Source organism: Wickerhamomyces ciferrii, contig 00008, assembly GCF_000313485.1.
Source record: "Wickerhamomyces ciferrii WGS project CAIF00000000 data, strain NRRL Y-1031 F-60-10, contig 00008, whole genome shotgun sequence".
NCBI lineage: Eukaryota > Fungi > Ascomycota > Saccharomycetes > Phaffomycetales > Wickerhamomycetaceae > Hansenula > Hansenula ciferrii.
Genome location: NW_011887732.1, coordinates 61387 through 75773, shown reverse-complemented (window position 1 = coordinate 75773; position 14387 = coordinate 61387). Strand labels below are relative to the sequence as shown.

Here is a 14387-nt window from a genome sequence, read left to right as displayed (position 1 = left end):
CCTGAACCAAAATATCTTGCAAATATATAAAAATATAAAGGTAATTTTAACTTTTTGAAACTTCTTGCTAATAATGGGAAAACAGTAAAACCAGTTGAAACAATAAATATAACAAAGACTGAAGAAATTCTTGCACCTAATAAACCATTATATTCATTTTCACCAAAATAAACACCTTGAAGAACACATGTTTTCCATGCATCATCAACATTTGGATCTGTTAACAACACTGTATCAGGGTTTAGATTTGACATTTTGCAGTATGAATTGATCTTCAGGATTATCTGTTGTTTTATTGTTTTAATAAAAACGTTTCATTGTTTTAGTATTTATACCATATCTTTTAATACCTAACTTTTTCATATTCTGTACGTTTATAACCATTAAAGTTGTAATCTTGGGTAAAAGATGCATTACAATTTCTCTTTGAAGTAATTGAAAAGAATGTGTCAGGTCAAGATCAGGATTGAGTCATTATTAAGTACTGTATAAGTTACCGCTGTATGACGGCAGTTAGTTATTCCATATCAATTCAATTTAACACAAAGTTTCAACAAATTGATTTATTGTTGTTGAAAACCTAAAATGAATTTCTTCGCGAACTATGATTTGAATAAATCTAGACATCTAGGCTCAGTATTGTGTGGTTTCTTATTCAATAACTGGAACCTCCATCGACCACCAGTTATGAATAAATGTAAACAACTGTGAATTACCAGAATTAGGTAGCACCTACCATTGTTGCTGATATTCAAATTGGTTTTAGGTGCCATGGCCCGGGAGATGATACTAGCTGCGAAACAAACTGATCATTATCAGTAATTCAATTGAATGTTTAGCTGCTAACAAAGCCATGTCTAATTTTACAATTGGATAAGACCCAGACAATATATTCACTATCAATGTTATAACTCAATATACCGACAAGGAAAGATATCGGTTGCATTATTGAATAAATGATCAGGATGACAATATCATTCAACCTGTTCACATCAACATTTTTAGCTTGGTCATGAGATATTTAATCTATCTATATATATACATTATTAGCTCAACTTACATTTACATTATAAGTGGGATCCATATTGATTCCATTGAGTATTGAGTTATCGAAGCTCTTTCCCTTGTCAAATAAACTTCCAACTATATTAAATTGTTCATATATACACCAAAATATATCAACCATATTGCAATTAATTCCATTGTGCTCCCAACCCAAACTAGCGGCCGTAATCCCCATTTAATATTGCGTAATTATAATATTTAATCCACCTGATCTAGTCATTGCAGAGATTGTTAACGTAATCATGGAAAAATCAAATTGAAGTGAATTGAATTTTCTGTAAACAATATTATATAACACTTAAAGCATCGTTTGCGGGTGATGCAACAATATACCTTATACCTGGGCATTGATTCACTAGAAACAAGCCTTTAACTGGCTTCTATAAAAGTTGTTTTCTTTATATATAGAATAAACTTTGAGCACTATAAATACATTTCAAAGAAAAAAAGGACATAGAGTGCCTTATCTTTACAAATCCCGACGATATCTATATCAAAATAACATCCATATAATTAAAATAAAAATCATTTGGTTAAACTGCTAATTAGTAATATCAGATAGAATAACACAGTTTCAAAGTCAAAGTAGATATCTAAACTCAGGGTTTTCCATATCAGTCAAGTCAAAAAGTTCAATAAACTCAGGTGCAATATACTTGGGACCATAACTAATCCTTAGCTTTTCCCTTTCAGAATTCCTGTACGTATAGATTGTAATTAACATCAGTATGTCGAATGTTCCGATGATGGATGTTATGAGCAACGCTGTCTTTGCCTGTTCATAGTCATTATTTTTAAAAAATTGAGGACCAATTATACTACCAACAGCTGTACCCATATGGAATAAAGCACTCACAATGATCTTTTTAGTATGACCTGCAACATTTGAAGCTATATTTGAGATGACTCCAGAAATCACAATAGTTGATACATAAAAACTGAAATATCCAAATAATCTGAGAATTCTGTCATTAGCATACTTGAAAACAATCATTCCTATCAAAGTTATGGTACTTGCTAATGAGCAAATAATTAACTTCTTACCCGTGAATAATTTCTCGTTCATATATGCGACTATTGTAGGTAATGATATATCTAATGCACCTCCGACCATGCCCAATAAAATACTAGCTTTTGAGCTATATCCAAAATCATTCATCAAAATCATAGAGCCAAAATTTGAGAACGAAGAGCTACCTATTGAATAAAAGATACCATGTGCAAACATAATATATGAAACAGTGTCAGTGAATGCTTCGAATAGTTGCGATTGTTTAAAAGTTTTGTTTCCCACGCCTTGATGATTGGAACGGAGTCTTTGGATAAAATCCATTTTCTCTATAGCATTGAAAAAATGTGCCTTCAAAGGATTCTCGGGAATATAAAATGCAGATAAAAACCCAAAAATCATTGTTAATATACCTGTCATTATATAAAGAAGTCTCCAGGAGGCTAAAGCTAGTTGAGAGTCATGTATAAGTAGGACATAAGCAACACCGGCTTGCAGAATAGTACCAAATCCTTGAAATCCAAACCACATACTACAACGCGTAAACTGTTCTTCTCTCTTCCACCATTGTGAAGTTATCAATGTATATGCTGGTGACATGGCAGACTCAAACATACCAATGAAGAAACGACATGTTAAAAACCCATTTGATGTCTGACAGGAAGCATGACACAACAACAAAACTCCCCAGACAAGTACCGAGGTTGACAAACTTTTTGATAAAGCCTTTTGAATTATCAAGCTGATTGGAAACTCGAAGATCAGATAACCAAAGTAAAAAATGCTTGAGACCCATGTGTATGTTTCTTGGGTCATTCTCAAATCTTCACGTAACCCCAAAATAGATCCATATGATGTTATACTCTTCTCCATCATCTTGACACTCATTAGGCACGAGACTATAGGTATGATACTCCTATCAACTTTCTTGATAACATCTGTGGTCATGGTGGTATATAATGATGAATTTTCGTCGATATAATCCATTGCCAAATCAGCATCCTCAGGAATAGAAGGACGCACTGAGACCTCTAATACTGTGCTAACTTGCATTGCGTGCTTAACATAGTACTGAGGGAACACATCATCATAAAAACACAGGGTTCTATGACTTCTTTTAAATAAATTTTGAAATAGATGAAGATCTCGCAAACTTTAGAGACGTGATTGTTGATCTAAAAAAGTTGTGAAAGGTATAAACTTTAATTTTCTTGATATTCCGCGAATCAAACTACACGAAAAAACTGATTAATAACTTTTTTTAGAAATTTATACAAGAATTGTGAATTGAGATCTAATTTTGAATGTTAGCCTTTGTTGTTGAATTATGTGTATGATCATGGCCATGATTTGATTTTTCTTTAATGGTGTCGACAATTTGTTTTTCATCAACATCACCATCATCACCACCATCATCATCATCAAATTTAATCCAATCTTCAAACCCATCTTCAAATTCTTTTTGCAAAGCTTTTTCAATTTCAATTATATTCTTTTTAGAATCGGTTATTTTCTCAAAAGTTTTAAACTCTAAATCTGTTAACAAACAGGAGTCCAACTCTTTTGTTAAGGCTTTCTGATCAATTGAAAGTCCAATGAAGACAAGTTCTTGACGTCTGTCGTCGTATTTACCATGATAATCTTTCTTGATCAACTGTCTTGCTAATGGATCTTCAGGCCAAAATTGTTCTCCAGTTATTGCAAACCATGGAATACCACCTTTTAAAGTTAACATTGCACCTGCAGAACTCCATTCACCTCTAACAATATATCTTGAAGCCAACCAAAAGAAACCCTTTGACCTCAACAATGGACCAAATGGTGATGCTTTTTTGTTTGCTATAATTTCTTGCTGTGTGAAATCGTCTTCATCTTGATCAGGATCATCATCTTCTTCATCAGATTGACCATTTTCCTCATCTTCTTCATCAGATTGAGCATTCTCCTCTTCAGAGTCACTTTCTTCATTCGATTCATTTTGCAAGTTTTCTTTATCATCCTCTTCATCATCAATATAAGCATTTTGTTCTATAACTAAGAACTTATCCCTTATACATTCGTATAATCTTTTTGGATGGAATGGCTTTCTGGAAGTATAGACAAAATTATTTATTCCATATTCTTCAGTCTCAGGTTTTGGAGCCAATCTGCCTTTTTGATCTTCACCAAACTTCCCATCCCTCAATGTCATTTCTTGGATACTTTGCAACCAACCAGCAGAACTAGACGCTTTATCAAAATCATATTTCCCAGTGTTAATGATTTCATTTAGTTCGACCTTTGAATAATCTGTTGTTATGACTTTAGCAACTGGGTTCAAGTTTTTGATGATCTTTTCAATTTTGGTTTTTGTTGATTTAGAAACAGAGGAACTTTTATTGATGATAATAACATCAGAAAATTCAATTTGATCAACCATTAAATCAGTAATGGTCCTCTCATTTTCACCTTGTCCATTTTCCCCATATCTATCAGCTAAAAACTCAGTTGTCTCAAAATTCTCAATAAAATTAACAGCATCAACAACGGTTACACAGGTATCCAAACTTGCTAGTTTAGTCAATCCACCAGCGTCAATAATTTCTTTCAAAATTTTTGTTTCATCTTGACTCACGGCTTCATCTTCCATATTTTGTTTCAATAATTGCTCTGTGAATTCTGTTGTGAATGTTTCAGCAACTTGCATTGGCTCACTAATACCTGTACTTTCAATCACAATATATTGGTATTTACCAGATCTTGCTAAAGTTACAAGCTCTTCCAATAAATCACCTCTCAAGGTGCAGCAAATACAACCATTTTGCAATTGAATAAGCTTTTCCTGTTTCTTGGTAACCTTATGATCAGAAATTAAAGCAGCATCAATGTTTAAAGATGACATATCATTAATAACAACCGCAATCTTCAATCCATGTTTAGCAGTCAATATGTGTTCCAATAAAGTTGTCTTACCGGAACCTAAAAATCCAGAAAGTAGAGTGACTGGGATTGGTTTTTTAACTTTGGATACCATTATGAGTATTAAAGATTATTTTTTATTCAATGTTTAATACAAGAAACTAAGAGTATTTGGAATTAAGGATAGATATTCATTTATATATTTATATATATACTCAATCATTAAATGAAATTTTTGGACCGACACGAGTGACGGTAGTACCATCATTGGAGAATTAATGTCTATAACAGTTACAATTAAGTTATACGCGCGTACTTATGGTAAAGCGAAAATTATAACCATGATAGTTATACAAGTGCATCTACTCAATTATATTATTATAACGCCTAATCAAAATAGTACTTGAATATTATAAAGCTGCACAAAATATCACTAATTATTGGTAATCTGAGTACTCTCATTGGATGATCAGCCGTGACGTTAGATCTATTGTCTATATATATACTATCACAATATAACGAATAGGGTGCTAATTTAAATCATTTTCATTTAAAAGTGCCACCCTAGTGGTTGGAAACAATTTAATTTAATGTAGGTATGTAATTTTTAATATTATGAGTACCCCAAATCAACCTTAACAGTTATAGAATTTAAATTTCATGAGCGTAGACGATATCAAATCATTTATCAGTCTAGTTGTATTACTAAATACAATCAATAATTCAATTAAACTGGTAGCTAGAAGGATGTAATCATATTGTTTATAATATATGATCACTCGAATTGGTTTCATTATAAGATTAAATGCATTGTAATGTGAGAGCTGCAGGTATTTTTTTAAAACAAAAGCAATATCAATAGTAGAGCCTATCTATATATGTGTAATATAGCTAAAAGAACTAACCCATATAAAATGATATAATTCGATAATATATACCAATATGTGAAGCAAAATTTCTGGCTTGGGTTAATTAAGGATATGATTGATCATTTGTTCTAAATGGATCGACTGACTGCTGACAATATTCTAATTATTTATATAATTAAAGTTGAAATTATGTATATGCTATACACATTTGACCAATATATTGAAATGCCCAATATATATAAAAGAATTGAATGTTTGAATAAGTACCTGTTAATCTTATATATACGTTGTAGCCCACCAACTAGTTTGACCCATGTTCGTGGGCAACGAACGACGTCCTATGCAATGAATGTTCGTAGACACGACCCACAAACAACATTTTAGAGTTCGTGGGCATCAGCCTGTAAACAAAGGATGTTGGTGGGTTGAAAATTATTGTTAATGTTGTAGTTAATGTATCAAGAAATACTTGAGCTCAAATGTACTAGATATCTCAACATTAATTTTGGATTTGTTGAAATTGCAGTAAAAGTCAAAAGCCATAATGTTGTCCAGTTTGATGTCGATGATAGATCACTCTATATATAGGTTTATAGAAGAGTAAGCAGATGAAGTCGAATTTAGAGAACTACTTATATTGTGTTATAAAGACCTAGCCTATACTGTTACGTACCTGAACTAACTATAACTAAACAAATGTCTAATTAAAACACAATATCCGATGTTGACGGTCCGACGGTCCGAGCGGGCAAAATTGTTGGCGGGCTACTTAACAATATAGACGTATACTTTATAGTATATACGTATGCTCATTGCTGAACGGTGAACAGGACTAAACAACCGGTATATATTAAATTTTAAGTTACCTAATCATCCCACGCCCCACGCCAACCTACTAATCAAATCTAGTATTTTGCGGATAATTGTTCTTGACTTTCTCATGATAATGCAGTCAGTATTCTGAATACAGTACACAATTTCGACTTATTGACCAGACTTATATACTGATTGTTATCATTACTTTTCAAAGGCCGGTATGTGGGATGATAAGAAAATAGTTCGAGATAATAGTACTTTACCTTTTATTGGTCCACACTGTAACTGGTACAAAAGTGAAGGATCTATGGAATGATCCCCCCTATTTCCGTTGATCTTATAAGAAAGGAAAATGTGTACTCGATTCTCTTCAGTTAAGCTTTCAAGAGAAACAGGTTTAAATCATGAGTTTACCAGTCACAAAAGTTGCTGCTTGTCATTTGGCTCCAGTTCTATTGAATAAAGAGGAAACTATAAAAAAAGTCATCTCTTCAATTGAAAAAGCAGCTGCAGAACATGCAAATATTATTGTTTTCCCAGAAACTTTTGTTTCTGCATTCCCAGTTTGGAGTACATGTAAAGCACCAATTGACAACCATGAACTATTTGTAAAGTTGGTTGAAAGCTCGTTGTATGTCGACGGTCCAGAAATTGAATCAATCAAAGAACTTTGTAAATCTTTGGAAGTTGTTGTCTTATTAGGATTCAATGAAAGATCTAGGGTCAGTGTTGGTGGATTATGGAATTCATATGTGTTGATTGATGAAAATGGTAATATTGGTGCTCATCATAGGAAATTGGTACCAACTTATTTTGAGAAATTATCATGGGCAAATGGTGATGGTTCTGGTTTGAATGTTGTTGACTCAAAATACGGTAAAATCGGTGCATTGATTTGTGGTGAAAATACGAGTTCATTAGCAAGATTCACTTTGTTAAGTCAAGGTGAACAGATACATTTATCTATTTGGCCACCTGCTGCTGATTATCAAAGACCTGGTACAGCAAAATCATTTGATAATATCACAGCAAATAAGATTAGATGTGGTATACAATGTTTAGAAGGTAAATGTTTTGGTGTCATTTGTTCTTCATTCCTTGATGAAGACACAATGGAATTTTTAGTTAAAGATGACCCATCAAACGAAGAATTTTATAGAAAACAATCACAAGGTGCAACCTTCTTTTTAGATCCTGCTGCTAATGAAATTGGTGATTTTTTACAACATGAAGAAGGTATCGCTTATGCTACATTTGACTTGAATAAAACAATAGTTCCAAAACAATTCCACGATCTTGTTGGTGGTTATAATAGATTTGATGTTTTTAAATTACGCGTGAATAGATCAAAAAACTCACCAATTGAGTTTGAAGATGAAGAGGAATGAGTTATTGATTGTATATTAAATTGATGGAATAAATATATGATTAATACAAATTTTTTATTGTTGTCTTTATTATAATTTTGAATGTTACCATATCCCAATTCACTTAGCACACATATGTTGAATTATCAACTGTGACACCATCCTCATTTATTTCCAACATTAGAATACCTTTATAATCCCTAAGATTTATATTCGTTATACCTAAAGGACTTTTTATTTGAATTTGATTTCGACATTCAACATCATATGACAATTCAGTAAAATCATCCTCTCTAGCATTATTGTCATATTTTTCGAAATTTAATGTTTTTTGTTGGTGATTAATAAAACTTATATGGAATTTATCACCAAATTTAAATGTTTTACCAATAACTCTTATCTTTGGTGGTCTTATTGGGAACCATTCAAGTAATGCTCTATGATAATTTGTCAGTGTTAAATCTTCATAATACATAGCAGGATTTGAACCATATAGGACAGTTACATTTGGAATCCTTTGTTCAAATGCATATCTGGATCTATAATCTCTTAAACGTGTGAATACTTTATTTTTAAAGTCATTAAGTTGCAGTACAAATGAAGCATTGTATGTTTGTAATTTCTTTGTTGAATCGGTGACGATTAAGCTGCAATTATCAATTACATTGGGTAATGTCTTTGATTCACCAATGATTTCATTATTTTTTTCATCATAAAATCTATAATAATATGATTGGTTTGGTTCCAAATTCCTTATATGAAGTTTTATAGTGAAATCAATCAATGAATTTGTATATGTGATGCCTGAAATGTGTACATTTTGGAAATTTTGATCTGTTGATAATTGGAAATAAACAGGTATCAAACTAGCTTTTGCCACTTTATTTCTTGGTGTAATTCTAGTCCAAAAGATAGTTGAAATTGATGATGAATCACCCGAAGCAACACCATGACGAAATTGATACTCTGGCCTTGCAATGAACAATGGAAAGTTTTGATATGGAATAACGTTTAATGCAGTTGGGTCTTCACTTTGATTATCGATTAATTGGAAGTTGATGTTTTCTAATGAACACGGTGAATTAATCAAAGAATCTTTATCATACAAAATTTTCTTTAAATACCACAAATATATTAAAAAAGACTTCAGGAAAGAAGTAATGAGCATCAGTTAACTTGTGAACTTGGATTAGATAAAGTATATTAGCACAAAATAATGTACATATTACCATGTATTAAGTTTTAACTCCATATAATAATATGAATAATTCGCGTGAAGTTTTCCCGTATAATTAATTATCTGGGGGACCGGTTACCGTCGGCAAATCTTCGACCAGCTTCGGAAACAAAAGCATATTATACGTACCTATATTTAAAAGACGGAAAGAGTATTACATAAGTATATAGTCATACTTCCTTTGTGATTCATCGACTAAAGATATCCCGTAAGATCTATTGTTTTAAACGATATGATCCATAATTTTGCTCCGAGTTTTCTGTTGTTTGGAATATGGCTGTATTGCAGAAGCTGACACATCACTTACATAAGCACTGATAAGAATTGATACATTTTTATCGAGCCAATCAAACTTCTTTCAAGCTCATCGACAATACGTAGCACATTTGATTACCTTGCCCTGTATATCGGCTTTCAAAGTATTGTGAATATTGATTAACCAATGATTAGCTCACTGTCCATTATCGCTAACTTAATGCCCCTAGTTGATTTTGGATCAACAGCACTTACGTTTACTCACTACTGTCTCAAAATATAGTTGTATACGTCCATATTATGAGAAATTTCATTTCAACTATATTATTACACTTGTTTTCATAAGGATTTAAATAATATTATTATATTATTAAGAGATCAAAGTTCATAAAAAACTATATTCAATTCATTAACCAAGTTAATAAACTTTGCATCATTACCGTTGGAAATAAATTAGCCAAAAAGAAAAGAAATTATTCATATATATCTTATCACATTTCAACTTATCAGTTTTCATTAGAGATCATTAATTGCTTCAAAATATATCAAAGGTGTATCATGAACAATAATCTGGAAGAGGATTCCTCTGCTGAGGCTCTTTGGAGAATGTATTCAAAAGCTAAAGCATCATTACCTTACAAAGAACGTATGCAAAATCTCACATGGAGAATGATGAGTATAAAATTCAAAAGACAACATATTTTACCTTCATTCCCAGAATCTTCCACTGCAACTTCACCAAAAATAAAAAAAAATGTCTTTGATGATAAACCAAAATATAATCCTGAGATAGCTAATGGTGATGAATATCTGAACTTATCTGAAATCCCAAGTCTTACAGCTACATCAACATTTTCAAACAATCATAACGAACCATCAAATTTAACAAAATTCTTTCTCGAGAATGAACAAAAATCGAAAATTAATTCTAATATCAAAACTGAACCAGAGATTGATCCAACTTCTGATGATTTTGATTACGTGGCTCATATTAAGAAGATTGGTCAACAAGAAGATCAAAATAATAATTTCACTTCAATTTCTTCAAGCTTTCATGAAAATGATTCTATAATGACTGATTATTTACCAACTAAAGATTCAAATTTAAATTCACAATCTATCCCAATATTAAACAACATTCATCCACATGCTATAAATGTCCCAAACTCGTCAAGCTACAATTCCAATTATCTTGATTCTCCAGGAAATGATTTGAATTCTTACTTGGATCCACTTGAGACTATAAGTAACTCTTATGATCCACCTTCAAATTTCCATCATATTTCAAACAGTTTCAGTGAATCACAAAATTATTTTAATAATATGTACAATACACAAGCTACGAATTCACCAGTTTCATCATCAGCACATACTCCAATAATGAATGATGGTTCTTTTTTTGAAAGCTATTTTAATAACAGTGGTAACAATGCATCATTTGCAAGAAACAACAACAATCAAAGTTTTGCAAGCAAATTCAGAAGGGTACCATCTATGACTTCAATAAACAATAATAACATCAATGATGATGAGACATTGATGAACGGAAATGATTTCGTTTCAAACCTATCCTCTTCATTAAATTCAAGAAGGCCTTCTACAGCCTCAACTATAAGGAAAAAGGCTAATATTCCATCAAAACTAACCAAAGCCAAGAAGAACGTTTCATCGACTCAGTTATCAGGTATAAATGTTTCAGGAAATAATTTATCTTCTTCAGCTCCAAATAAAAGGGAAGACTCAACTTCAAATGCTAATACAAGATGCACAAATTGTAACACACAAACAACACCTTTATGGAGGAGAAACCCTGAAGGGCAGCCTTTATGCAATGCTTGTGGGTTATTTTTAAAGTTACATGGTGTTGTTCGTCCCTTATCCTTGAAAACCGATGTCATTAAGAAGAGACAAAGGGGTTCAGGAAGTACTTCAACTGCTTCAAACAACAACAACAACAACGGTAATAATGTTAACAATCAGCCATTTTCACCTACTAAGGTAGATTCAAAATTGGGTAAAAAAGAATCATCAACAAATAATAAAAATAAACCCACTGTTTCAAATACATCAAGACAATTTAAGAAAAAGACACCTGGACCTTCATCACAACCAACACCTCAACGTACACCAACTAGTGCTAGAGGAGAATCGAACGAAAATTCTCCTTTTAGTGGAAATGCTGACAATGAGTTCCTACAAGATGATCAATTCATTCATCACTCTAATGATCAACTTCTCAATGATTCCGGTGGGTTTCAATTCAATACAAATATAGATTTTGATAATCAATTTGGTAATAATACGGTGAGCTCCTCAAAACTGGAATCCAATTTTACCACTACTAATAATAAAAATGGTGAATCAGGAAAATCCGGTTCAAACAATAATTGGGAGTGGTTATCTATGGCGTTATGATTTTTAAGTTATGATTTATTTTTCCTTCTTGGTTCTTTATTTTGGATATGTGAAGTGGGCAACGTTCTAGATACTTCACAATATTGTATCATTCATTTGGTTTTACTTTTTCACTAATTCAGTTAATTATTAAATAGCATTGATGATCTTTCAGCTATATATGATCACATGTTAAGTAGAATAATCATGTTAATATAATTTATAGATTGTACCCTTTAATATATCAATTTACCTGTTCTATTAATACTTAGTGCTATATTTATATATATGATATATAATTATTAGATTTTATTTTAGCATCGACGAATATTATTTTAAATATTTTATAATTTATTTGGAGATCGAAGTTCATCAGCTCTTATAAAATTGATATAATATTATACAATATACGTAAATTGTACATGCCGGAGTGCAACACGGGATTTATAATAATATTATTTCTTCTATCTAGCTATAACTTAATCGATTGAATGATCAGAGGTCGACCATATATTAACTGTTCACCAAACGTATAATTAAGTAGATTATAGTATAATCTAACGTACTTTTCATGCGTGTTGGTTATATATAAATGATTCATGCCCAACATGATGATAATGTACCCCATTTCACTTAGCAGCAACTACCAAGGTTTAGCTCTTCATAAATTCAAAGGTACAACTTTTTGATGCTGTTACGAGTACCGGCCAGTTAATTAATTAAGTATATCGACGTCGACGATGATAATATATATTGTACTTGTACTACATAATGGTTCGATTAGATTTTTTTAGGAAAACATATACGTTTTAACTAAAGAAAATATAAAAGAAAATTAGACAACATGAACATATCGATAAAATAACATTTATATATTCAATTACGGTTATCTGATGTTTCCTTACTTTGATTGTGTCTTTCTGGGTCAATATCAGTTTGTGATGATCCATTTGGTTGATTTTCCTCATGATGATTTTGGGATGTGTTGGTAAATTGTATTTGTCCATGACTAGAATGATCAGATTTAACAGTTACGCCGTTAATATCATTATGATTATCACCGCCTGATTGTGGTGTTTTGGTTGTATCTATGAGATTTATTTGCCTTACTGACATATTGCCATTATCGGTATTATTATTTCTTAGTGTTTGATTTTGAGTCAGTAGCGAATTTAACATTGAATTAGTGGAATCAATATGACCATATCTGTTGTCAGTTGTCTCTAAAAGATTTCCCATGTTTGAAAGCCTTAATTTCTCTATATGATTAGCAGCTTTTTCCTTATTAGTCTTCAAAGCGGAATTCAGGGCTTTAGGGGGTCTTTTCATATTTGCAACAGCTTTTGATATAAAATTGGGGTCATACTGATCATTTTTCAATTGGTAATTTGAATAGTCATTCAAGTCCAACGCCCCTGTAGTAAACGTTGAAGATTTGGAGATTATGGATCTTTGTCTGGAGCCAGAATTTGAACCGTATGGTGTAGTTTCTGAGTAATAAGTGGTATTTTTTATTGGTTTAAATTGATTTACTTGATGAACTTCCATATTAGCCAAAGGATGCAGCTGGCTAACTTGTTGGTTGTAAAACTGAAGTTGATTATATGGTTGTACTTGTTGTAATTGTGTTGTTTGTGGGCTTTGAAGGTGTGTGTTCTGCGAATGTCTCACATGGTGTAATGGCTCTGGATATGGTTGAAGTGAATCTTTAGGACATTGCTCAATTGAATTTCCAGGAATCTGACCGGCAGTTTTTCCTCCAACTGTTGAATTTGATAGTCTAGAACTTTCATGGTTTTGTTGTAGTTGATTTAGTGGTACTGTATCTGTAGATTCTTCATTTCCATTTGGTCTAAATTCACCTTCAGGGTCATTATTAAATATAGGAGCCTGTTGTGCATCATAATATAAAACAGCAATATCTTCTTGTAATGAAATATTTGTATCTTCCTCGAAATCTTCACTTTTCCTGCCAACATTATTGAATGGGACCTTATTAGCGCTCATCTCATAGTAAGCTTTTAATTATTATACGTAGATTTCTAAATTCCACTATTGAATTAGCATGCAAATCAACACTAGTACCGCCAGTTTCAAATAATGTAACGTCTCTGATTAGTGGTAACCAAATATGGATATATCTCAAGTGAATATTCAATGAACCACTTGTTTCTTCAAGTGGATAGAAATCTAAATCTCTTAATTATATAAATAAACTGCAACCTAGCGCCAGAATAGTTTTTGAGATCAATGATATAATAATATGTTCAAACCACCACCAAACGGATCAGAAGCTGTATAAGCCTATATGTTGACAAAAAAGAATAACCAGCTTGCAAATAATGAGTGTATACCTCCACAAATTCTCATGATATATTCATATCCTTAATTTTTTTTTTTTTTTTTGTTTTTGAAATATTACTTTGTATATGTGTTTGTGTCAGCGGTAAAGTGATATTAATACACCCGCACTTGTG

The 14387-nt window shown here is 31.9% G+C and overlaps 6 protein-coding genes across 6 annotated transcripts; 2 read left to right on the top strand and 4 right to left on the bottom strand.

Annotated features, from left to right (window-relative positions):
• Positions 1-1645: 1645 nt before the first annotated feature.
• BN7_510 (uncharacterized protein) lies at positions 1646-3127 on the bottom strand (the record flags this gene model as incomplete). The annotated part of the gene is made up of 1 exon (XM_011278902.1): positions 1646-3127. The coding sequence occupies one exon, from the start codon at positions 3125-3127 to the stop codon at positions 1646-1648; it is 1482 nt and encodes a 493-aa protein (XP_011277204.1).
• Positions 3128-3368: 241 nt separating this feature from the next.
• Positions 3369-5087, bottom strand: BN7_509 (putative metal chaperone; the record flags this gene model as incomplete). Its single annotated transcript, XM_011278901.1, has 1 exon — positions 3369-5087. The coding sequence occupies one exon, from the start codon at positions 5085-5087 to the stop codon at positions 3369-3371; it is 1719 nt and encodes a 572-aa protein (XP_011277203.1).
• A 1974-nt stretch (positions 5088-7061) lies between these two features.
• On the top strand, positions 7062-8045 carry BN7_508 (carbon-nitrogen hydrolase family protein; the record flags this gene model as incomplete). The annotated part of the gene is made up of 1 exon (XM_011278900.1): positions 7062-8045. One exon carries the CDS (start codon positions 7062-7064, stop codon positions 8043-8045), a length of 984 nt encoding a protein of 327 aa, XP_011277202.1.
• A 103-nt stretch (positions 8046-8148) lies between these two features.
• On the bottom strand, positions 8149-9192 carry BN7_507 (Alkaline phosphatase D; the record flags this gene model as incomplete). The annotated part of the gene is made up of 1 exon (XM_011278899.1): positions 8149-9192. The coding sequence occupies one exon, from the start codon at positions 9190-9192 to the stop codon at positions 8149-8151; it is 1044 nt and encodes a 347-aa protein (XP_011277201.1).
• Positions 9193-10074: 882 nt separating this feature from the next.
• Positions 10075-11931, top strand: GAT1 (Gat1p; the record flags this gene model as incomplete). The annotated part of the gene is made up of 1 exon (XM_011278898.1): positions 10075-11931. One exon carries the CDS (start codon positions 10075-10077, stop codon positions 11929-11931), a length of 1857 nt encoding a protein of 618 aa, XP_011277200.1.
• Positions 11932-12786: 855 nt separating this feature from the next.
• On the bottom strand, positions 12787-13917 carry BN7_505 (uncharacterized protein; the record flags this gene model as incomplete). Its single annotated transcript, XM_011278897.1, has 1 exon — positions 12787-13917. The coding sequence occupies one exon, from the start codon at positions 13915-13917 to the stop codon at positions 12787-12789; it is 1131 nt and encodes a 376-aa protein (XP_011277199.1).
• Between the last annotated feature and the right edge of the window lie 470 nt (positions 13918-14387).